The sequence below is a fragment of the Tachysurus vachellii genome, chromosome 3, assembly GCF_030014155.1.
Source record: "Tachysurus vachellii isolate PV-2020 chromosome 3, HZAU_Pvac_v1, whole genome shotgun sequence".
Taxonomy (NCBI): Eukaryota; Metazoa; Chordata; class Actinopteri; order Siluriformes; family Bagridae; genus Tachysurus; species Tachysurus vachellii.
Window position 1 is genome coordinate 24,019,736 of NC_083462.1, and position 27,595 is coordinate 24,047,330.

At 36.7% G+C, this 27,595-nt stretch overlaps 1 protein-coding gene across 1 annotated transcript; it reads right to left on the reverse strand.

Moving 5' to 3' along the window:
- Nucleotides 1-1,383: 1,383 nt before the first annotated feature.
- On the reverse strand, nucleotides 1,384-3,530 carry dio3b (iodothyronine deiodinase 3b). The gene is made up of 2 exons (XM_060866350.1): nucleotides 3,155-3,530; nucleotides 1,384-2,979 (listed from the first exon to the last, which is right to left on the reverse strand). The coding sequence occupies exon 2, from the start codon at nucleotides 2,826-2,828 to the stop codon at nucleotides 1,998-2,000; it is 831 nt and encodes a 276-aa protein (XP_060722333.1). The 5' UTR covers nucleotides 2,829-2,979; nucleotides 3,155-3,530; the 3' UTR covers nucleotides 1,384-1,997.
- Between the last annotated feature and the right edge of the window lie 24,065 nt (nucleotides 3,531-27,595).

Here is a 27,595-nt window from a genome sequence, read left to right on the forward strand (position 1 = left end):
CCCCTTCACAAAACTTTAGTTAACTTTAGGTGTGTGAAATCCACTGTACTTTGAATAATATAAAATGACTTCTAAGAAGCTAAAATAGCTGTGTGCATTTCACTTTTTTGTTTGGCACACTGTTAAACTTACAAAATCTTTTATGGAATACAGAAGAAGGTCAAGAAATATGTTTTGTAATTCCTATGTCCTGTCATTTGATCTGCGAAGAAGGTCCTTGAAGTGTATGAACAGTGACAGACCTCATAGAACTGTTCCACTCCCTGTGTAGTAGTGTGGCTTCAGCCTGTACACTGCAGCATCTTCACAGCAAGCAGCCAGGCTGATCACGCTGCTCCCTGAGAAAAGGCTGAAGGGAATACACATTGATAACACTGCACACAGATTAAAGGGCTACTCACCCAGCACTGAATACATTAAACCAAGCAGCAAGGAAGGCTGCCACGTGGGACCCAATCACATTGCCTGCTGCTTGAATCACACACATACACACCACACACATACACACACGCACACACACACACACACACACACACACACACACACACACACACACACACACACACACACAGAGAGGGAGATAGATAGATAGATAGAGAGAGAGAGAGAGAGAGAGAGAGAGAGAGAGAGAGAGAGAGAGAGAGAGAGAGAGAGACTTTTCAATCAAAGGGCATTTCTTAGGTTTGATAGGTAATTTTAGGAAAACCACCAGTAAATGACACTTTGGGCCATTTTCATAATAAGCAATAATTCTGGCTATATAAATCCCTTAAACGTAATTACATATTCTTGTATATGACACAGGTTTGGCATCTGACCTCCTCAAGCTTAAAAAAAAACCCTGAAAGCAACAGTCATGTGGGAAATGAACACATTGTAATTCACTGTTTTCTCTCAAATTATAAACGCAATTCAGCTTAAACAGGTTGGGAAGTAAAATATATTAAACATTCTGAATTTTAAGTCAAAGACCATATAGCCTTTATATATTGTTTATATCACCCCAGTTTCATATTTTGATTAATATTTAGAAGTTTTCAAAAGACATGAATGATGTGAAGAGATTGTATGGTTATAGCTCTCATATTTTTCTATGCGTATTTAAAAAGATTTATAGTCTGTTTTATAGATTGTATTTTTATAGCTTAGTTGTCTTAGTTGTAGTTCAATGTACAATGTACATCTACTCATTTTTAAACTGTTTCATAATATCAAACTGTTTTATTCAGATAAAATGCCTATGTTTAAACCTATGAGCCAACAACAAAAGAAAACTTAGGTGGCAACACACGTAAAAGGCTAATATAAACACACAATAATAATAATAATAATAATAATAATAATAATAATAATAATAATAATAATAATAATAAATAGCATCAGTCTGTGTTCTATCATTTATTTAAAAAATATTTGTTCAATAAAATATACACATTTTACAAAACAATGTTTGGCAATTACATTAAAGGCCGTTCTTCTGTTGTCAAGTACTCAAGTGTCAGAATACATCAGAATCGGTTTTCTGGATCAAATCCTTTTAAAAACCGAACTTCATGACAACACCAGAATACAATAAAACAGTTCTACGGCCACACACACACACACACACACACACACACACACACACACACACACACACACACACACACACTCACACAAAGACGATATGCAAACAAAAGAGAATAATCCATATCACCAAATAAAAAGTGAAAACACCTTCAACAACAAAACTATTAAAGGGCAAAACAGATACAATTATCATGCAGTTTGCATCACTGAACAACACACACACACACACACACACACACACACACACACACACAACTCTTCCAAGATGCGCGTTGGAATACAAAAGTTAACGTGTGTAGTGTTGCTTCCAGCTCATAGCAGCTTCCAGGACACCCGTTTTCTTGGTTCTTCATGGCACACACAGTGACTGGCATCTAATTATTAATATTCATTTTTTTAATTATTATTATTTATAATTTTTTTTACATCTAGACCTGAACCACTACCGGTGTGGAGCCTTGGAGCTCATGGCGATATTGTTCGAGCCAGTTCCTCAGTTCAGAGATGCGGTAACCCTCGGGTCCTCTGCCTCCCTGATAAACCACCTTCTCGTCCTTGACTACGTAGAGGCGCTCGAAGTAAGCACCGTACGCCGTGTTGGAGGAATTGTCCATGGTGTCCACGACCACGGCACTGCCAGGTACTATGGCGTTCATGAGACGCGCCGCTCGGATTCTGTCCTTTATACACCGGTGGCGCGGGATCTGGTACGGGGCGTCCGTGCTCACCCAGCCGTCGGAGGGATGCGCCTCCTCGATGTATATAAGCAACGAGTCGGCGATATCGGCGTACTGGTCAGCAACGCGCCGGAACGCGGCCAAGCGCGTCATAAACGGCGGTCATGAGCAGCTGCCGAAGTTAAGGATGAGTGGTCGTGCGCCGCGGGCGTAGTCCAATATACGCGCGCGTTTCCGTTCGCCGAGCGGCATAACCTCGCTGTTGGGTGCCTCCAGTCCCAGATGCGCTGTTTTACAGAAGTCCAACTTCTGGCTGTACCACACAGCGCGCAGTGACTCCAGCGTGAACATCCGGTTCGAGTCTGACACGGTCACCGGCGGGTCGTCTGGAGTCGAATCCTCCCGTTCACGCATCACCAGCACCTTCCTTCGGATGCAAACAAAGTCCAGAAGCCACAACAGCACCGCAGCCAACAGAAAGCGGGGCAGCAGCATCAGGGACACCAGCGCGTTTTTGAGTGCATTCACAAAGTCCTGCATCCTCTGAGCGGGTGCGCACAGACAACTATCACCTCCCTCCATCTGTCTTCCTGTCTTCAGCCTTCTGCTCCGAGTTCGCCGCTTTTATACGACTTGTAAGGATTTGAATATGGAAAAAAAAAAAGCCTCCACGCCTCCACACCCGTGCCGCCTCCTCACATGGAGGGGATTTACCTCCCGGCACCTCGGCCGCCTGGATGTGACAAACAGAACGGTACATAAAAAGACAGAAAAGGAGGAGGGAGGAAAAGAGAGATGCGTTTGGAGCATGCATTCATTACATCACATTATACTGTCAGATGTAATTAATTGCACTATACAATGCAAAATTAGTTAGGAAAAAAAATCACGTGGATTTCATTCCTTACCCTTCCTTTGCGACGTCACATCCACATTTGCCTTCTAAATATACAAGTCGATCCGAAGAGCTGCGGCGAAGCTTCACAGCGCACTGAAGATCGTGCCAGTGACGCTGAACACATCACAGAGGAGCTTATTAAAGCAGAGCGTGTGGAGAAATGGGAAGCGAATGAAGCTCCCAAGTGGGTCATCCAAGTTTGATCAGACTGAAGAAGTTCTTGGATGACAAGCTTATGGCAACTTTATGATGTATTCACTGGTTAGACAAATAAGAAGCACTGCACAGACCACAAGAAGTTCTTACATCATGATTTTCACAAAACACCGTACAGGTCTGTTTGGGTTGCTTTAGGCTGCTTCTAACTCAAGCCTGGAAATCACCCACCAGGCGGCGCTCGCGCTCCCCAAATAAGAGACAAGGACTTCTATAAAGATTAATCACTGGATCACACTATATTAATATTTGGACATATTTGGCCGTATATATCGCATGATATCATATCTTATAATAACGTTTTGACTTACATAGACACACTAGCTATTCTCAGCACGTTTTACTACATTCCATGTATATAAACTGTTCTAGAATTATATTATAATACATACATATATATATATACGTATATATATGTATATATATATGTATATATATATATATATATATATATATATATATATATATATATATATATATATATATATATATATATATATATATATATGTATTATAATATAATTCTAGAACAATAATCCTAGTGTTTTATATATATAAAACACTTCTACTTGCAGGCACAGTGATTGTAAATGTGCTTTTGTGTTCTAGATTATTCAGACGTGTGTGTGCCCTATGATGAGTTGGCACTCCGTCCAGGGTGTATCCTGTCTTGATGCCCGATGACGCCTGAGATATGCACAGGCTCCCCGTGACCCGAGATAGTTCGGATAAGCGGTAGAAAATGAGTGAGTGAGTGAGTGAGTGAGTGAGTGAGTGATTATTCAGACTACTCCTAATTAATCCTTTCTTATTTTTCGTCTGCTATTTTTTTTTTTATTTTTTTTTTAATTAAGTTGTGATTGTTCATTTTGCCCTTGACTTAATAACAATAAGAAGTGAACAAAATAAAACCAAGTGGACCCATTGAGGAGAATTATTATTTCTTTATTTTTGCTGTATATTAACTTAACAAAGAAAATTTGCTACTTAAAATACACTGGGAAATACACTGCTAACCCTGTTACCTCCTATAAACTCTGCTATGAGTTTGGCACACAATTACAGGTCACACAAGGACAGCTGAGAATGGGAAAACAGCCCAGATTCAGCTTCAGCAACAGCTATCTAGCACATAGAAATCATGTCAATAGTGTGTAGAGCACGCATGTTCTTCATAGATCCTTTTGCTTCAGCCCACTTAAGCTTGAGTTATATTTTTGTCTGTCATCTGCAACTACAAGCATCTTATGGTCCAAAAATGCCTATACAGCCCTCACCTTCAGTTTACTAAGCTTTTAGTTACTAAGCAACCTTCATCTATGCCCACTCTGGATAATACTGTTATCAAGGCCAGTGTTTAGCACTGCAGGATTTTTCCTAGACAACTTTAATGTGCAGATGGTGTATAGATGTATTAGATCTATTATATATTATTAGAAATTAGATTACATGTATGGTATATATCTGGCATTCCTATTAATCATTATATATCATTGTTGCATTAAAAGGTTTGTCTCTACTACTCTTACTGTGCGATAATGAGACAATTTAATAGGACTGAGAATAAGGTCATTTCTGTTGTGACCTTGCTACAAACATTGTTTTGGGTGAGATAAATGAAGCAGTACCCCTTCAAAACCTTGGCATTGGTTCATTACTCATGAGCACAGTGGCATATGCCAGTAAAAGAGGAGTTTAACCTGCAAAAACAACTATACACTAGTGACAACTTACATGCAAACAAATCTGAAATGTTCATTTTCCATGATGCTTGGCTCCATAACTGCTGTTACAAATGTTTATGGGAAAATCTATATTGCTTTTATTTTCTCACATTGCCTTCTCCCTTTCAAGTATTTACCTCGAATTACAATAGCGCTTACATAAGCCATTCACTAATTTATTTGTCTTACTAAATGGACATGACACTAGGTTTTTGCTTATATTCTACCATTTTATATTTGCCTATTTTAAATTGCTTTAAATTGCGTTAAGCAATTTTTAAGATATTAATTTACTGTGTGCTTTTTTGACCCTAAGGTTGTCTGTTATTTGCAGGTTTTCTGTGTCAGCCTGGATAAGAACACATTTTATTTGCTTTTATGTAAATGTTATTATACTGACAGGATATTGGCCAGTGTTAATTTTGTGTAATGAAGAAGTCTTCACAGTTGTGCACAAGAGCCCTACATTAATTATGCATTTCATTTGCATAATCCTTTTTGATCCAGACATCCCAAAGCACCAGGAAGCACTATCACAAAGCCATGCTCATTCACCTCAGCATGGTGTCACACTCACTGTAGCTGAATGGAATTTCAAAGCCATGTCATGACAGTGGTCAGAACTACAGCACAGTACTGATTAATGAAATATGAGGGAGTTGGTGAGGAAAATGTGCTGGTATGAACGGCAGTCTTGTGAATTGTTTCACAAGATGAGAGTTCTCGTTTTCACTTTCAACTTGACGAAAAAAGGAAACAAAGACACAAAATGATCCTGTTGCAATCACAAAAAAGGAGCAAGATTACATCATAGAAATATTTTTTTTGGTTTGCATGAATATAAGTACGTTATGAAAAGGTGTAGTCAGGAGATATCCAGTCAAATCATCTTCTTTTGTTCCCTTTCTAAAATGAGTGTGTGTGTCTTCATCTCAGCACAGTGTCATTGTAATGATTTGATTTCACAGCAGTGCTTTAGTAGCAGAAATATAAGGTTAAATAACATTACTTATAGCAAATGTGTTTTCTGTCTTCTTGTAGGCTTTTTTTTTAAATAATAGAAATACATTTGGTGAGTTTGTTATTTAATGTTACAATTTAATAAGTATTTCATTGCTTTGGTTTATTATATTATGACAATAATATGTTTTCTATGTAATGGTTCATGGAAAGAAATGACCACTGATGATCATTCTTTATTATGGCTGTTGTGTTTGTTTCCTGTTTGATGTCTTTGGAGATGTTAGTGTCTAATAATTTGGCTGAATTAACATTACTGACTGCATGGTTGTTTATTTCTATAGGGTGATATACACATGCATATTTTTTTTTTTTTTTTTTTTTTTTTTTACCTCTAGGTTGTTCTCAGTACACCATGAAGCCAGAGGAGGCCATTCTATCCTGTACTGTAGGTAACCTCACTGCTGTTGCTAATGAGGCCTATAAGGATTGTGTTGCCTGAAATCTTCTATCTGTTTGATGGTAAGCGACGGTATTCCGGGAATACAATCAAAGCGGGGATACACCATCCAGACCAAGGCATCACACACTAGCATCTTGATACCAATTTAGAGTAGCAAATCCACCTATCCATGTTTTTCTGAGGTGGGAGCTAGAAAGCCATTCAGACATTTAGGGAAACATGTGACACCTCACACAGTCCATAAAACCAGTTTAGTAATAAGAGCTGGACCCTGGGGAACTCTGTTCTTAATTATTACTTATAAAATGATTCTGTAAGCTATATTTAGTTAATAGCTGGATAAGGTTGGATAAATGTGGGCTAAAATGAATAGTGTACATGCATAAAACTTTATGTGTTCCTATTTTCACCTTGACATTTGTATCTTGTTTATGTCTATTTGTATTTAAATGAATCTATTGGATTATTTATTTTCTCTATTGCAATAAATATGCAGAGGAAAATTGCTATTTAAAATACACTTAAAATACACTCCTAACCCTGTTACCTCTAATAAACCCTGCTAAGAATTTGGCATGGAGTCCCAGGTCACATGAGGACAGCGAATCGTATGAAATGGGACAGCACTGTGCTGGAGCTCACAAAAAATACCTTTATTACCACCTTCTTTTGTGCTAAGAAAGGGCTCTTTGTGGGGGTATCGTAATTTTGGCCCAAAGTGCACTTGAAAATTTCACTGCGCCAGCTGAATTTGAATATCATACCCCCTATTGCGCCAAACACCAACATCAATGCAGACAATTTCAGTTTTGACCAGAATAGCAGTTAAATCAATACAAGAAAAAATTGTGTTGAGCCCAAAGTAGCAATATGCTTTATAGTACTTTAAAGCTTAGTACTTTGTAGCTTTAAAGTCTTAAAAGATCTTGAAAATAATGTTGCATATTTGCTACAGCAAAGAACCTTTGTTTTATGGCTAGGATAAAGATAAATATCACAATATACATGCATACTGAGAAGTCAGGAGCTGTCAGAAAGCCCACATATTCATATGGTCAGAATTACACAGTTGGCAGTGTTATATACGTATTCAAGTGCACTATGTATGATGCACCTTAAACAAAAGAACACTGTTATTCAAGTGTAAACTGGAAACTGAGCAGACCTTATATGACCAGTTGATTCGGTGTGTGTGCAATACATGTGCTTTGTGAGTCAGAAAGATTCCTGAACATAGGCTGCACTCTGTTTCCCCATGAGGCACAAAAGTGATTTTGCAACTCCCAATATCTAAAACGTACTTTGAGTCACGTATTTTGAACAGCTAGCAATTAAATCCATACAGCAGCATCACTGTGTGAATGTAAGCACTTGCACAAGTTTTCTTTAGCCAGACAACAACTACTGTATAGTCAGCAGTGCTAAATGAACTTGATGAAACTTTCCTATGAATCATTGTCAATATAAGCACAACACAGACATGCAGGGTTTCACTGGGAATAATAATCTTAGCATCATTTTCAGTATCATGTATTATTCATTCATATCCATTTCTACAAAATAAGAAATCTCTTAAAAAAACAACATAATGTTCGGGACAGTATACAGAGTTTATCATACATTTTCAAGCTAACACAATGTAAACAAAAAGGCTGCTGTAATGCTAACCAGTAAACTTATAAAAGTAACCATATAGAACTGGAAAAACATGAAAAGACATACATTCTGTTAAGCAGCACACTCAGCTGAGCATGTCAGAGAACACAAGACCACTGAACAAATAATGTAGGTATTGTAGCTAACGTTGTGCCTTGTGTTTCAGTACATAATTATTTGACTATTATATTTGGAGCCTTTCTCAGTGATGTATGAAAATCTGTGCATTTCAAATCGTACACTGAATATACACACAATTTTTATGGGTGCTGAAATAAAACATAATTAAATCTAGTCAGAACAGATTTTATACGTTTATTAATTTGATTCAGTTTCTTCTCATTTACAGAATTTCGTAGACGTCCTTTTCTCGTCCCTACATACAGTACATACATACACACATACATACACATACACATACATACATACATACATACATACATACATACACACATACACATACATACATACATACATACATACATACATACATACATACATACATACATACATACACACATACATACATACATACATACACACATACACACATACATACACACATACATACATACACATACACACATACATACATACATACATACATACATACATACACACATACACACATACATACATACACACATACATACATACATACATACATACAGTTCAGAACATTTTCAATTCTGGTGAAATAATAATGACCTTTTTAAGTGACATTTTAAAAAAATCACAATTTAAAAAAAAAATTCTATTTGACAGATATTAGCTGAAGGGGGGGGCATGGTGGCTTAGTGGTTAGCACGTTCGCCTCACACCTCCAGGGTTGGGGGTTCGATTCCCGCCTCCACCTTGTGTGTGGAGTTTGCATGTTCTCCCCGTGCCTCGGGGGTTTCCTCCGGGTACTCCGGTTTCCTCCCCGGGTCCAAAGACATGCATGGTAGGTTGATTGGCATCTCTGGAAAATTGTCCGTAGTGTGTGAGTGCGTGAGTGAATGAGAGTCTGTGTGTATGCCCTGTGATGGGTTGGCACTCCGTCCAGGGTGTATCCTGCCTTGATGCCCGATGACGCCTGAGATAGGCACAGGCTCCCCGTGACCCGAGAATAGTTCGGATAAGCGGTAGAAGATGAATGAATGAATGAGATATTAGCTAAGGTTCTCCTAATTTTTTTATTAGCTGACATTCATCTAATTGATTTGTTTACTTTTCTAGATTTGTTAACCTTTACTGCACTTAGTTTTCTGTAACTAACTAGGAATGGACCACTGGGGCAAAAATCACACCGCCCCATGCTCCAGAGAGGAGCAGAGAATTGGCTGATTGTGTAGGTACTTTGTATGTGGTAATTTGAATGTTATGCATGTTGTGAGTAATGATGTCACATCCTGCCTCGGTATGCATGTCATGCAAAGTGGAACTAAATATCTGTGCCTCCATGAAAGCCTGTGAGCTCTTCAGACTATGTAATACATGCAAACAACATTCTGGATTGAAATTGCAGTACAGCAACAACTGCATAAGTAAGTAGCCATAGCAACAAGATAACCAGCTTGTTATAATATGATAAGTATACTGTTCATGATTACCTTATCAAATCAGTGATGAGTATTATCAATGTTCTACATTTATCCAAATTCTGAGACCGTAAATGAATTTATTGAAAGCAAACACTGCTATAACCGCCTTTAAAAGGAGTACTTTACATTTTTCACAGTGTGAGTAGCCAAGATCTGACGTCACTCGGTAGAATGGGGAGGGAAAGGGTAGTTCATAAGAAATATTGTAAAGAGTGGGAGACAGAAAGTGGGATAATGGAGTGGATCATTTCTGTACAGGAGAAAAATATATTAAACACTCACATTTCTCATATAAAGGCAGAGAAAAAGAAGAAAATGTCTCCTTTTTTTGGTCAAGGTTCATTTTGTGCTTTTGTTTGGTTTGTGAGAGTTAGTTGTGCTAATGCAAGATAACTGCATTTTGTTAGCCTGTAAAAAATATATCAGAGCCTATAACATTATTCAGCTGTGACATGTGTCTCATGACTTAGTGTAGTTTGAGAGGAGAGTTTTAGTACAGCAACAAAACAGCACAGAACAGTATTCTGTGTGTTTATGTGGGATTAATTAAATTAGCTGATGCTCAATTATAAAATAAAATTCTAGTACAAAATGACGATGTGTCAAAATGAATTGTGTCACAGGAATCGATCAGATAGATGTTTGGTGTTTTTCTGAAGTTTGGGTTTTAACCAAACCAGGCTCTTTCTTTAACAAGTCTTTGTTGTATATAACAGAATACATTGTGCTGCTATTGTAGAATACAATTTTTATAATTACTTCTCGTTTTATCATGAAATTAACCTTGTTTTTACTTCTTGAGTCACAATCAGGGATCAAATGTTATCTGAAATTATGTTTGATTTGATTTATTTTTTTTTAACCAATCTGTCTTTGTTCTTGTAGTTTTACAAACACAGGACATGATGAAATGAAACTGAACATGATGGTAAGTGCAAAAAGATGGTAAGCTGTAACGTATGGAAGAAATAACCTGCAATAAAATAACCAAGTCATCTCAAATTCACTATCATCTATATTACCCAAAAAAATTCTTTTGAAGTTTCACCATAATTCAAACGTCACCATGTTCATGACATGAATTTAAAGGAATAAATCTATTTGATGATCAGAATGCAATAGCAAACATCACACATTCTTTTTACATGTTTTAAATTAATGGTGACTTCAATGTAAATCTCTCCTGCAAAGCCAAAAGGGCATTTGAGGCCACAGTTTGATGTACATTCCTGGGAATGCTCCAGGCCTCTGCTAAACTGTTACAGCACAGTGCACTGCATCCTCTGAAAAATAGGGGCATTTGAGGCCACTGAGCATTTTTCTTTTTTTTTCTTTCTTTTTATCAGAAGGCATGCGCTCCTAAATCTGTGTGGCTACACACAAACACACACGTTCTGATAAACATGTTGATGCTTTTGAGAAGCAGAACATAGACACAGGGTCAAAAGGGCAGATAATGAGAAACACAAACTGAAATACACTGAAATGTTCAGAATTTATGTAAAATGTGAGAATGAACCTGGGTATTAAATGATTAATTCGTTTTTTAAGCCAATAAAAATACATAACCAATCTTAGCTGGAATTCACTGGTGGAGTTATTCTTACCTGACAGACAGAATCTGACTTGTCAAAAGAAAAATCGCTCTATGTTATGACTGTGTATGTGGTGGAACCTTGACAAAGACAATGAATGTAACCCACATAATTTCTCTACAGGAAATAGCTATCCTGAGGAAAAAAAACAATCAAGTCCTGTCCTGTCCCATTACAGGAACTGTATGTATTAAAGCAGTTAACCGTCATTATTTTAGCTCAAGCTTTCATTACACAACATCTTCTGTATGCTCAGAAATTTGACCCATTTGCCTACATTATGATTTTTATGTTAAAAGTTCTATGAGCAAGGAAAAATTGCTATGTAAATTATAAAGAACCGAAAATGATTAGAAGACATAGAAGTTGTCAGGGAATTCTGAATTTTGAAATTAGCTGGTTAAAAACTGAACCTGAACAGGTATTCAGCTAAAGTTATATCAGAATAAATGTACATACTTTTATACATAATATGTTAATATAATATGACATTGATTGAATGTTATTAAATTACTCTTGAATACAAAATACAGAAACTTATTTTGTTAATTAGCTTTGTCACTTCATTGTCTTGGTATCAATATCCATCCTTTTTCTATTTTAGAAATAGGTAAATCATACAGTAGGTGACTAATTTTGCTGCTGTATTTTACTCATCTATATCAAGGGAGTAGAATGAAAGAGAAATGTTCTCTAACCAGCTATCAGCTTTGTAAACTCTTCAATAATCACAGAATTATGGGTCTGTTGAAAATGTTGAGATGTAAATTAACTACATTGTGGTGCACTGAGAGCAGAAAGGTGTACAAGACAGCAGTGAGACCAGCTATGCTGTATGGGTTAGAGAATTTAGCAGTGAGGAAAAGACACAAGGCAGAGATGGAGGTAGCAGAAATGAGGATGTTGAGGCTCTCTTTAGGAGTGACGAGGATGAACAGGATTAGGAACGAGCACATGGAGGGACGGCTCAGGTTGGCTGTTTTGGGGACAAGATCAGAGAGGATAGATTGAGATGGTTTGGACATGTACAGAGGAGGGAGATGGTTATATTGGTAGAAGGATGTTGGAGATGGTGCTGTCAGGTAAGAGGTCAAGAGAAAGGCCAAAGAGGAGATATATGGATGTGTTAAAAGAGGACATGAAGTTAACTGGTGTGAGAGTAGAGGATGCTAAGGTAGAAACAGATGATTCGTTGTGTCAACCCCTAACGGGATAAGCCAAAAGTACGAGAAGTGGTGCACTGAGAGCCACTGATAAGGAAAGAGATTGATTTAGCTGGCAGTTGTAATGCAACTGCATTTTATATTAATATATCTGTAGTTTTCAGCAGTCTAAATAAATCCCTGATAAAATAACACCACTTTATCAAATGTGATGACAACATAATGTTATATCTATGAACAAGAATTGGGCTAAACTAAGATTTCTACTTCAAATTATGATATGAGATACAGTATGTACGATGTAAAGAGCTGATTCATTGATTCATCAAACATGTCTTTATTTAAGAACATACTTGGCTAATTGACATATAAGTAAATAAAACTAGGACCTGAGCTAACAAGCTAAGCAGTACCCAGATTTCCTGTGGTGTTTAAAGCTTTGTTATAAAGTTGGTTAAAATCAATCATGCAATCATTTTGTACTAAAATGGATTGTGTAAACATTGTGTCTCTGAAATGTCTCTCAGAAAGCCTGACAAATTAGTTTGTCACTGTCACTCATCTAAGTTCAGATGAGGATGGAGCATATCATTTTAGACACTTCTGTAATCAAAGTTGGTTTGAAAAAAAAAAAACAATCAAAGTTGGTTATTTTCTTTATGCTTTAATAACTTAATATGTCTGGCATATGTAGAATGTGCACACAATATAAAAAGTAAACTACCAGCATTCAACCTGATACAGACAAGAGTGAGACATTTTCACAATGGCTTTTATTTTCACAGCTATAATGACAAGCAAATTGTGTTTGTCTGTATTGCCAATTATTGTTATTTCAGTAACAACATATTGTTTGGCAGTCAGGTTTATTCATAGTAAGGAAACTTTTTAAACACACACACATACACACACACTATTATTACGATATTATTATTATTATTATTTTAATAAGCAAGTATTAAAAGACTTTTGAAAAGTATTTAAGACTTTCACTATGATTATTGAATGTTCACACTTCTCTGGAACAGCAGGGGAAGTCTACAAGAATGTTTTCCTATAGGATCCATTAAAGATCCCTGTGCACCCATTACATTCACTCACTTTACAATTCATATCAAATCCCCACACATACAGTAACTTGTACATTTGGTGTCTAGATTTTAGAATATACTGTAAAGTGTAATGTATAATTTTCTGTCTGTATTGGTGGTTTTTATTAAATTTGCAGCGATTTGTCACTGTGTTTATTTTCTTTATGTCTGTCCCTGTTTCATAATAACATGTAGCACCATTCTGGAAAGCCTTTATTTCATTCCTAACACGATGCCTGTCTAAGGTGTGAAGAACGACAATGACTTGTCTACAACACTGTCCAAGAGAAATCAAAATTTTTTTATGGTGGGGTATAAATATTTGCTCACCTCAACCTTGCTTAGATTTATAAAACAAACTCTGAGGTTATTTCATACAGTTTAATTTCCTGGGTAGTCTTTCGGCTCTAGAGCAGCATTTACTTTAAAAAAAAAAAAAATAATAATAATAATATATATATATATATATATATATATATATATATATATATATATATATATATAATCTTTGTTATTTGAACTCTTTGCTAGCATGAGTAAAACATCTAGCAAAATAAAATGAAACTAAATAATGTATAATGATGAATAATGATGATAATGTATAATTGTTATCTATGTTCTACCTTTCGTTACCAGCAATTGAACAATGTAAGTTTACTGTCTGTTTTCCTTTTTTGTTTTAATTTTTTTATTTCTCTTCATGTCTTGTGAAGGATTACCATCAAAGTACCCAGTGTATGTCACACTACTGACATTCACACCAAATTATTATAGAACACCACTCTCTGATTCTCTCTGTTGCCTTACAGATTACATTTTTCTAATTAACTATGGCACCCTTACGTTCTCAATGCATAATTCCTTTTGTCACTGATTACTAGATATATTCAATTTTTTAATATGAAAAACTTCAAAGTCAAATTAGCAAAAATATACTTGACTGCAGGATGGGATTACTTTCATTCAACTCTTAAAGTGGGAGGATCAAATGATGGGAAAGATTAAATAAGGCAAGCAGACATTTTTAATTCATTCCATATGGAGTATCACGTAATAGATATGTTAAATAATTATGTAATTTGTTCTTAATTTGTTGAATTTGTGTCTGTATTGTGTAATCCTTTGTGTATTGTTTCCTCAATACCACCTCTCAATCAAAGTTGAAGCTATGCTGAACAAGGGACTTATGGAAAAATTGTGGCCTTGTGATGAATGGATGAGGATCTCTTTACCAGGCCATAGAAACTGTGGATTCCTAAAAAAATACTGGAGTATTTGAGAAAGACTGTGCCCTATAAGTAAAAAAATTCTTGATTGACTGACTTATTTCAAATTTCAATCGGGGTGAGATGATAGTTGATACTGTAGGATGATAGTTTCCCTAATGGATCAAATGTCCAGGACTTGCACTAGGGTTGCTAGTAGTTGCATCTCTAAGTAATGCTTATAGCTGCCATTTACTGCAGCTTCTGTAGCAATAAAGTTCAACTTTTCAACTTTATTTGTATAGCACATTTACAAACAGCCACACGGCTGACCAAAGTGCTTCGCAGTGCCTTTGACATTGCACATACACTTAAAAATACACACATACACAATAAAATAGTTCAAGAAATAAGAATTATTTAAATAAATAAATAAATAAATAAATAAATAAATAAACCAGTTTAAAACAAAGTGATATAAATATAAACCATGATATAAACAGACATGATATAAACCCCTGGGCAATCATGAAAAGGCTAGAGAAAATAAGTGGGTCTTTAGCATGGACTTAAAACTAGAAATGGTGGGAGCCGTTCTAATCTCTAGTGGCAGGGAGTTTCATAGTCTAGGACCGGCCACAGAAAAGGCACGCTCTCCTCTACGCTTAAGCCGTACAAGAGGGACCACCAACATGGCCTGGTCAGATGAACGAAGACTTCTAATTGGAAAATAGGGATGAAGAAGTTCAGATAAGTAGAGAGGAGCAGTATTATGGAGAGACTTACTGTATAGACAAAGAGTAAAATCTTAAAATCTATTCTCTGAGAAATCAGCAGCCAGTGTAGAGATTTGAGAATGGGCGTGATGTGTTCATGTTTGTGACAGCTAGAGAGAAATCTGGCAGCCTCATTTTGAACGAGCTGGAGACGCGTAATCTGAGTTTTATACACAACGCAATATAGAGAGTTACAGTAATCTAAGTGAGAAGTTATAAACGCATGAACAGCCATTTCTAAAGTCTTTGGGGAAAGAAAGTGTTTAATTTTGGAGAGAATCCGCAGTTGGTAAAGCTAGACCCAATAACAGACGAGATGTGATTGTCAAATTTTAAGTGCTGATCAATAAAGATGCCAAGATTCTGCACCCGTGATGATCTAAAAACAGATGATAGTACTCTCTAAGTTGATGCTTGAGGACTGAGAGTTCTCATTTGGGCTAAACATTATTAAATCAGTCTTTTCTTCATTTAAAAACAGGAAATTTTGTGCCAGCCATAATTTAACCTCTTCCAAACATTTTAGAAGAGATGAGATTGCTGAAGGATTATTTTTCCTAATGGATAAGTAGATTTGGGTGTCATCAGCATAGATAATCAACATAAATGAACACTAAAAAACTAATTGTCTGCTTGTTGCAAATAAATTTTTAATATAAATGTCATACAAAAAGGCTGTAATGGACTAAAACGAGGAATCTCCATGTATTGTGGAGTTGGTAGCTTTTCCTCTTAGTAAAAGCACTGGCCTCTCATGGCAGATATTCGATGGAAGTGAGACAATTAATCCGAAGTGCAAAACTGTTATATTTGAGTGTATAAATCACAGGTGAGGTTAACTAAAAATCTGGTGCTGGTCATTTGATGACATGTCATATGCTGTTTGTTGTTTATTTTTTCATTGAGAATTATTAAAAATAAGCATACTCATTTAGATTTTAATCTATTGATTCCTTTATTATACTTTTTTATTTGCGAACACTCTATGGGTCATTTCAGGTAAGATAAGGTGGATAACCTGTATAACAAAGGAGGAATGGGGTAATGTTATCCAAAGCAGCCATTCTGGCTACAACCCAATAAGTAGAAGCAGTAAGGATTTTACTGGCGAAATGAACATGTCAAACAAGGCCAGCCTGGTATTTATAAGTCTGGAAAGCTTTTGGGACAGTGTAGGGACATACTTAGATTTAAAGAAGCAGCATAGAGTTAAGGACTATACAGTGAGTTGGTATGGGTCATACATATAATTCACCTTTTCAAAAAATTTAAAAGCAGATGCTGACCTGATTTTTACTTTGCTTCAAAAATCCATCACACATGTTGGAAAGCAGATGATACATATAAGCCAGTGAATCCAGATCATTTACTTTGCTGTTGAACGTTGAATGTTTCCAAAAACGTTAAATCATTTTGTCTCAATATAACATATGTTTCCAGAATTTTTTGAGAAGCACAAAAAGTATGAATGTGGTATCTTTATTTGTATAATATACATAAAATGATATACCACTGTAAAAACCCTCTACATAAAATCTGACATTTTATCTAAACCACTCAGAGTATAAATATCTTGAAAAGAATTATGTGAGCTTTGGAATCTGACAGGAATAATGAGATTAAAAACAGCAGTCAAAGCATGTTATGATGACTGATAGAGACAGAAGAATGCAAATCTGCAATCATGAACACACTGAATTGGATTGTTAAAAAGGCATGTTCCAAATAGCATTTATCACTTTTATAAACACCCATAATAGGTACTGTGGCAGATTATCAAGTTCTTAGTAAGGAATATCAAGTCTAATAGTCTAATGGTGATTATTTAGAAAGGAACAGATTCCTGGAATTCTATTTCTATGCATCCCAAGGATCTAAACAAGACTAGCCCTAATTTTAGACAGTTAGGTATCCTAAAATGAGATTAGACAGTTGTGAAGGCAGAGCTTACCCACATGCAGCCTAAACATGTTCCTCACATGACTGTCGCCCAGGTGCTGAAAGGACAGCTCCTCTTCAGCACCCCAAATGTTGTGGAAAGTGAGAATGCACATGGCAGGGAGTCAGAAGTATGCAATCACAGCGGCAACACCCTCCATCAGAAGCAGAGACAGTATAAAAGTGTGCAGCACTCACTCTAAGGTGAGCAACTTCAACAGCACAAAGTGACACATTCTTAGATCTTTTTTCATAGCTACCTGACAGCAGTAAAGCTGCTTCCTGTGAGCTCTGCCACCTTTAGGAACACACCTGTCACCTAATTTGCTGAGATGTGAGGTCCAAAGACCCCTAGAGAAATGATGGGTCGGAAGCCATCAAATGTGCCCTGATCAATCTGTAAATCAGTAATGGAGATCAGCAAGAAAACCAACCAGGCTCCTGCCACACCCATCCTTTCCACCACATATACCTGGGTCACCATGAGGAGAGAAACAACATGAGCTGCCACACTTATGAACCCAGACTGGAAGCAGCTCTCCCTGTTCTGCTCCATTGAATATATCCAAGAAATACAATGGTGGATCAACTGAGTGCCCCCAACTATTTATTAGGATATATGGAAGTGGCACAAAGAGAACAGCAAGGAGTTTATTACCAGCTAGTCCAGTCCTAGTCCTGAGAGTTCCAACCGGGTGCCAAGCTCCTCCTTGTGCCAAGCGCTGCCTGTAAGTTCCTGGCGTGCTATCAGAGCCCATACACTAAGAGGGTTGGCCCCATGAACTACCACCTGCAGCAGCCAAGTATGTGTGCCTATTTCTGTCTCCAATATGTGAGTGTGGACTATGAAGGCCAGATTGAAGTTGGCGTTCTGGAGAATAATGGAATTGGCAAGCCGCTTCTTGACATTCTGGAGCACCTACTATCTGTTGATCCACCCGGCCGGCCCTTCTTGACTGGGGTACTCTATGACTGAAAAAATTATTGCGCTAGCTTTAATGGTGTCTGCATTTGCTAGTAGCCCCACAGATACCATAGAGTGCACTTGCTCTGGCGAGGGGAACATCTCACGCCTATTCAAAATAAAGAGCTGAAAGGGCCCTGGGAATCCACACCTCAAGGGTACAAAAAGTGTACCTTCAACACTACTACTACTGGCTCTAGCAACAGAAATGCTAGCCTCAGTGGCTACTTTCAGTACCAGCTCCTCTCCTTCAGCCTACCTGAGATTCAGAACCTGAGGTACCACATCAGCCAGGGCCTGTTGAAACCACTGTAGAAGAAGATTGCAGCAGTCATAGAGTACAGCTGGGTATAACATAACATAACAGCATAACGCCAGCTGGGTGCAGTGGATCCATTATTATAAATAAATATGTATTGGTCAGAGACATCATCACTGCATCACTACCAGACACAAAAGATCTACAGTTGGCGTACCTCCAGAACCGCTCTACTGAGGACGCCATTGCTCATATTCTCCACATTACAATGAGCCACCTGGACTGCAGAAAAGATGGCAAAGTACAAGCCATACTAAGAAAGTAATAATAAATGAGACCACGTACAAGTCATACTAAAAAACTGACCTCTGTTAGGTATAATGTTGAGGAACACTTCCCTCCATCAGAAATCAGTGCCATCTATAGTGGTTTACAGTCTATCTTTGTGCCTGAAATTACTATGGTGGTGAGAAACCTTTATAGTGGCAAGGCTCCAGGGGTGGATGAGGTTTGGCTGAAGACACTGAAGGCACTAGACAAGGTTTGAGTATGTGAACTTAACACACCTCTTCAATGTTGCTTGGAGATCTGTGGTAGTGTCTTGGTACTGCCAAACTAGGACGGTGCCTATTTGTTTTTAAAATGGTGGACTAGTGGATGGTTGAATTATTGAGAAAATACATTCCTCAGCCTTCTCTGAAAATTTTATGCAAGAGAAAAATCTCTTTCAAGGTTGAACCTAGGATCAAGAATTTACATTTCTGCTTGTCCCTTAGCTGTGGAATAGTGGACCATCCCTTTACAATTCCACAGCATTCCAAGGGGTCATGGGATCATGCTAATTTATTCTACATGTGTTTTGTGGATTTAGAGAAGGTTTATGGTTGTGTGCCTCCCATCAGAGACCTTGCCGAAGGAGTTCAAGTATCTTGGGATTTTATTCACGAGTGCTGGGAAAAGAGAATGTGAGATTGGTTGTGAAGCAGAATTTATTTATTTTTTTTTTACCTATGAATCTATATCTGTATCCTCATCTATTTCACAAACTCTGGGTTGTGACTGAAAGATTAAGGAAAAATAAAGTTCCAAATGTATGTACAATGATGGGATATATCCTGGGTAGCGCTGCTGCTCCTAAGAACTCATTGGAGATAGCTGAGGTGGTTTGGGCAATTTACACTGATTCCACTAGTGCTGACACTAGCACCAGGTTCCACTCTCATGCATGTACCACTGAACATCGACCCTGTAACAGATCCAGGACCCACTAGAAAGATTTTTTAAAAAAGGTGGGCTTGGGAGCAGAAATCTGTGGCTAGGGATAGAGAAAGAATATAGCCCGACCTTCTCAACCCGTTGGCACTGCCAACAAAAACCAGGAAATGCAGAATGAAACAAATTAATAAATAAATATTTGGGTTCCTGTCCAAGTCTTTGTAATTAGATATATGTGTGCTGACTGACTGATTTCTAGTTCTAAAAGTTGCTCTCCACTTTCCTAAGCCAATTCATTGTCTTACCAACTAGAAAATTTACTGAATGACAAAAATATTCTGGAAGCCAAAATGTTCTATCTTTTGCTCTCACAATTAACAAGACAGTTATGCAATGCATACTTGAGTTGAGTTACTTGGCAACAGGCCAAATCAAGCTTCAGAAGAGATTGTATGAATGTCTGATTGGTATGCATATGTCCTGGCAAAAGAATGATGGATATAAATGTTGCATATTTTCAAATGAACATTTAGGTATAATGTCCTTTGGCTCATGCTATTAAAGCACACATATGTGACCTAATATATAGGTGTATTTGGTGTTTTCTGTTATTCAATTTGAAGAGGTAATAGCAAAGATATAATGCATGTACTGTATACAGCAGTTACAATAGAGTAATTATGTCAGAAAATGTCATCTGCTTGGTGCTAGCTGTATAACATGAACGATGAATATGAAATATAAAAATAAAAAAGTGATATACTATTTCGTTATCAGGTGATGTGCTTCCGCTGCAGTGAGAGGGTTATAATTTCCGATAAGGGCACAGTGCCCAAACATGCCACAGGAATTCCCTCTTGAAGCACAGCCAAAATGTCAAGTCTAATGGAGGCGTAACACCCTCCCCAGTCCCCCCCCGTTTTCAATCCTGAGAGCATATGAGGCCAAATGTGGACTCAGGTCAAGCAAACTGTTTGTGTTTTGAATGTTAGAACATACCAAGCCACCAGTTTTGACCTTTTGTGCGGCATCTGTTTATGTGGTGAGGTAGTGAGTATTTATATTTGTGTTCTTGTATGTTATTTTAAAAATATAAATATGACTGAATGTATAATTAAGTGTAATAGAATTTCGTAGTCTTTTTTTTATACTTTTAGAAATAAATATAACATTCAGAAATGTTTTGCATAAAAACCACAAAAAAAAAAAGCTGTTTGCTTAAGTAAGACAAAGTCCATTAACACTTTAGTATCTATGGTGAAATATGGGTTCAGGGGGCAATCCGGGGCAATGAACAAGCCTGGGGTTCACACAGAACATTCACGCACACGTACAAGTTGAACAGATAACCTCATTTACTCTATCATTGATTACGCACTTGTTCACCCAATCCTGGTGAGTGCAATTTGTATAGCTTCCTGCTCTATACAAGACACTTTATCTGAAGGTAGACTTCAAAAAACCTCATCAAGGTATAAACTGATGCTGCCTTAATCCCATGACAGTGAAATGCTTTGAAGAAAAGTGCTTATCTTATAGGCAATATTTTATTACAAAGGAGTTCAAAGATAAGAGTGCACTAATGTTGATCACTATGTCACTGATGAACAAGTCATATGGCAAGATAATACAAATTATTTATTTATCGTTTTTCCTCACATTACATTCATTTTCCTGATAATTCCAGTTCAACAAATACAAAAAGGCTATTCATAATTGGGAGAAAGTTCAGGTAGTTCTAACTAAATACTATGAGGTCACACTTAGAAAAAAATGGGTGAGTGTGTCAAGATAAAATGCAGTATATTTATATATATATATATATATATATATATATATATATATATATATATATATATATATATATATATATATATAGTTACCACTGTGTTAGGCCTTGTCATTGCACGTTTTACAGCGCTCTTGATTGCACACATATTTGGAGCTGCTTTATAAACCGTTGTCTTTGACAGACTCATTCAAAGGGCTCCTGGGCAGAAGCACAGCAGCACTGTAGCACAGTATCCTCCTCATTTAATAATGGTTACATAATATCAAAGGGTTTACACTAGCATTCATGCTGTGGTTGTAATACAGGACCTTGCTTCACCACCGCCAGCCACTATGGGAAGGTTAGAGCAGCACCCAAATGAGATTACCTTTATTGCATGGGTACAGAGACATATTACATCACAACATCAAGCTGTGATGCTCATCTGGTAGAATTATAAATCTTTAAAATATAAAGCTAAATCTAATCACACCATCTTGTACTATGAACCACTAAATGTTACTACATTACAATACTACAACAGTTATTCTGCAGCTGTAATAACATGCGCTGGAACAGAATCCACAGATACTGTAACATACTTATTTCCTTTGTAGTAACACATAAAAAGTCACTGTTTATTTGAATGTCAGAGACCCAAGAGGAAATAACTATGAAAATGATATATCAACAGATGTGAAGTTGATTTATCACCAAAATATACCCACCACCAAAAGGTTCAGAGCCATGTAATGACTTGAGAGCAGAGGGAAAGATAAATTTAAATGTATGGTGGTAGAAGTTGTATGATGTATGTCTGGAATGTGGCCTTGTGCTCTTGAAAACTCATAAAGAGTAGAAAACGGAGAGCAGTCACCACCAGCACAATAAAATCAGTGGTAAGCTGCTAGAAGATTTAACGTGGCATTTGTTTCACATAAACTATAGAAAGTCAACACTGCTGATTTGACCTTATGTATATGAATGTCAGTCCATGAAAGCTAATGTCCGTCATTCCAATCCTAAAGAATCAAGCCAAATAGAAAATAAACATAGGCAAAGGTTTTTATGTGTGGAAACTAGAAACAAACCGCTTTTTACTAGTGACTCGTTTAGTGTTAAAAGGAGTGTAATCTCCAACACAGAAAATTAGAGGGCAATAAATTAAAGTTGAAAGCTCAGTGGAAAAAATGTTGTGGGGGTTATGGGAAAGGCACAAATTAATTTGCTTACAAACAACACAAATTTAAGATGTGAACTTGTGCATTATAACACCTGTAGAAACACAGTGCTCAGACACATTGGATTGTGAAATACATGTATTGTTCTGTACTGAACTAAGTTTTATTCATTTAAATTTGGCTCTCTTAATACTCTCACAATGTCTGCTGTGTGGGGCTGGACGCCAGGCAGCAAGATCCCAAATTGCATATTTCTTTTTTGACTGACTTCCCAGGGCTCCCTGTGGTTTAACTGCGTTTTGTTCTCTTTCTAGGAATCAAATCCATGTACTGGAAATTCTGTGCAACACCATACATTTATCAGTGATAATAACTAAATTATTAAATACTCAAATAATGTTTTTCTCAGTTTACTCAGTAATACTCAGTACTCAGTTTTTCTGTACTTTTCAGTTATTCGTTAATAAAAATAGTACAGTATATACATTAATTACTGTATAAATAGGAAGTGTAGAAAGCACAGAGCCAAAGAAAAATATATTACATCTTTACTTGAACATCTTGGTGTAGCCACTTGTTGAAATAGTGTTATAATCCTACATTGTATAATATATGATTTGCTATTAGTCATTAGTGTTGTGATCTGTATTTGCACAGTGACATTCATTTAAGTTAAAGCATATGCAAATTGTCATTGTGGAAAAATAAATCATCAATAAATTAGCCCCTAGGGTACTACTATGAGGTTTTGCGGATTTACAACTGTCTGCAAAACACATTAGATAGTAAGTCATTTCAAAGCAAAACATTCCATGTAGTGTGCTCTTGAATTTCACATGAGTCTAACCGTAAATCTGTTGTTAGTTTAACACCATGTGATACATTAAACAAAAAAAGGAATCAATATGACAACAATGCAATGTTATGCAACTGTTACAAACTTTTACCATTGTATTATATCATTATTATATTTGAAATACTTGACAAATATAATTTTATCATAAAACCTGTATGTGGTATAAATATCAGCCGGGACGTAACTGAATACAAACAAAATTATTATGACTGAACAGTTAATGCGCTCTGAATAAACAAAAAAACATGCAATATGATAATGATACTGTATATGTACTCTGTATATACTATATATGTTTCATTTATCCAACACACAAATAAGGACATAGAACAGTGTTTATAGGATTTTGTGTGTTGTTGTTGTTAATAAAATGCCTGTTCTCCTAAAAAAACACTCTAATTACAACTGTCGAAATGCTTACAGGATAAATATTCTTGCGTGCTATAACAGGGCTTTTGACGGTGCCACAATGACAGTGCTACCAGGTCAAATCAGGACAACACAGTTCCTCCTGGGGCTGTGGACAGAAAGGACTAAGCATGCAAAGCACCCGGCACAAATGTTTTAAGTCAGTAACACTTTTTGTAGGGATTGCCCTCTATCTCGTCTTACCAGAGCAGTCAGGCGCTAATCTAAATAAAACCTCTTCTCAGTCACGTACATTGCACTGTGGAGATTGTAAAACACACAAGGTTTATTGAGCCCCTGAAACTCTATGGATGACAGAGGTTGCTCTTGGAATCAAGCTAGAGTAACTGGAGCAGAGTCGCTTCAGAAGCATTCATTTTCAGCAAATATGAAGAGCAAAACATTCCTCAAGGTAAATGAAATGAAGGGGTTCTGCAATCCCTGACAGACCTCTCCATGGTAAAGCACCATGCTCACTGACCCCATTTCATCAAAGCTGGGTTAATTTTATGGCACAGCTCTACTGAAGTCATTTGGACAAGTGACCTAAAATAACTCAAAATGAACTTGTGACAAAAATGTCCATTAAATATGCTTTGGTTTGCTATGGTAAACTAGGGTAAACTAGGGTTAGGTATTATGAGCTTTGTCAGTGTTAAGGAGATTCAGGTCATGAAAATACCAGGTGCATTCTTAGAGGGATAAACAACAGTAAAACAACAGAAAGTAAGGCTTAGAACACCCACTGCCGTACAAATGTTAACCATATTATTATGACGTGAGTTACTAAAGCTGTAGATGTTATTTATGTATCCTGTAGTTTATCATTAGGTATGGGTCAGAATAGATGCCATTCCTCCCACTCAGACAGCATGGATGATTATTGTTTTTTAAATGCATGGCCATAGATGGCTGTGGTGTTATCAGTGATAAAATGAGTTAATGATTTTCAGCTTATTAGTCTGGATTTTTGCTCCAGTGTTTATATTGCTGCTGATCAATTTCACCATTGCCAACGGTCTATTATGTGATAACTGCTGGGCATGAGTTTGACATGGCACAAAAGGAGAAAATGGAACATCCATCCATAGCTTGAACTGCATGTGATGTCATACACATAGGAACTAATAATTACCTGTTAAAGGCCTTTGACAAGTCCCTATAGAGGAGCCATGACATTTAGAAGTGCTATTGAGCAGAAATATAAAAGCAGATTTGAAGAAATAAGCCTAAAAAGAAATTATTTGTTCTACAATAGCTACATTTCTAATTAGCGGTTAAGAGATGATGAATACTTCTAAGTGAATTTTTTTAAAGCTCCAAATGCAGTTATTATTGATCAGAGTACTGCGATTGTGGCATATTTTTTAAAGCTAAGTAACTATAGTACTGCAGAACGCAATAACATGTTCAGGTTCAAACCCTGGAGCTACTGTATGATGCACCAGCACAACCTGATGCAACACTGTGCCACCTTATTGGAAATTAGTTAGAAATTAGGCACATGATGATGGAACATATTAGGAACAGATGATGTGCTTAACAGTAAATATGAGAGACATTATGTTCTGTAACAAAATGTGGGGAATGATGGTGCAGGTAGTGTTATAATTTCACATCTGCAGGTCTCCTATGTATGCACTGGAATTCCTACATGTTTTCTGGTTTTTAATCACATCGATAAAAAACATTGTCATTTGTACCACTCAGTTGTACCACATTGTCAGTTATACCACTTGAACAAGACAAGTTGTTCATATGTGACTAGGATACTGAAAATGAATGAAAAAAATGAATGATCTTCTCCTGATAAGACAAAACGACAAAAATGAAAAAGAAATAGAAACCCCTATATTGGCCTTTTCCACACATATATTAAATGAACAATTTTTCATCATTTAATTAAGAAATGGTTAAATAAGTTTTTCACATATTTGGGGAAAAAACAAACGAACAATGGTAAACTGTAAACTGGCATCTTGTATTAAATTATATATCAGATTCTAAATTTAATCACCTCAAAGAACTGTTTTTTTTTCACTCAAAACCTTTACAAAACATTATTTTCATCATAAAGCCATGTCAACATGCGTCATATGTCCCTATAGGGCTCTATCCATGTTGGAAACCCCCTCTGTGTCCTTAGCCCTAACCTGCTGTTAAAGTTTGGACATTTTACCTTGACCCTATACATGTGGCCCTGCACATAAACTTATGTTTACTTTTTCTGTGTGAGTCAAAGTTCTGTCATGTTACCAACATCTGCACATTTACTTTCCTGCTTTGCTGTCACCCCAGATGACTATCATTTAACTCACATGGTGTTCTGCTCTGACTTGAGAGCCTTTATGCAGTTGTTGGCATCAGGGCATATGGAAATGGTTTAACCTGCATACACAATGTACCGTACCAAAATATACTACAATTAAATTTGCATTTGTGTATTTGTGTAAACAGGTGCAGTGTTAATAATGTAAGGACTAAAATCAGGGGAGCTGAATGAGTAACCTTATTAGCTGGTCAGATTCGTCCATGCAGAATAAAAAAAAAACACAGCTCCATGTAAAAGTCACAGCTCATACCTGACCTGATATCATGCAACCTTCACTTGAAAACATCTTGACCTGATATAAGTATTGAAAGAACACTTTATCACAATATTTGGACTATACTGCTGTGGCGTGTTTTCAATAAGGCTCTGTCAGATCAACATGCTGAAGGGCAAAGGGGAAGAAACACACACATAAACAGTTTCTTTGAAGAAAAAAACATTTGTTCCCAGTTTGTTATCTTATAATATATTGTTATCTTCATATATAAACAAGGTATGACTGCAACTGTGAAATGATAATTAGTTGAGAAGCGCAAAGCAGTCAGTGATGTCTTACTTTCAAGTGTGTAAAATTATTTTTAGCAATTAATGTCAATAGAAAAGCTAAAGTTTTAAGAAAGGTAAAATATATTGGTGCATAATTGAAAACGTACATTCTAATAGTAAGAAATGAATAAATAACAATCATAATTTATATTAGAATTTTCTTTATTTGTCCCCATTAATTCAGGAGAAGGCACAACATGGAGATGTAACAGTGCTTGGTGAAAAATACAAACCTGGCCTTGAAGCTTCAAAGTAGGGTTGGTTACAGCTTCCCACTCCCCCCTCTCTTTCCACATAGGCATGTGGGGTCAATGACTCACCAATCTTTAAAGCTCAGAGAACATCCATTTTCACAGTTGCTTATTTATTTACATTTTTGTTAATGTTTCACACACTTTATTGGTTGCCCTTGGTGACATGTAAGTGCCTTATGGAGTTTGTCAATATCTTTAGTGTCACATTTCCAGCATTGAATGATGAAACTAAGATAAGCAGTGGGCAAAATAACATGAGAAATTCGAAGTAAACTGTGGTTATAAAGACTGCTAC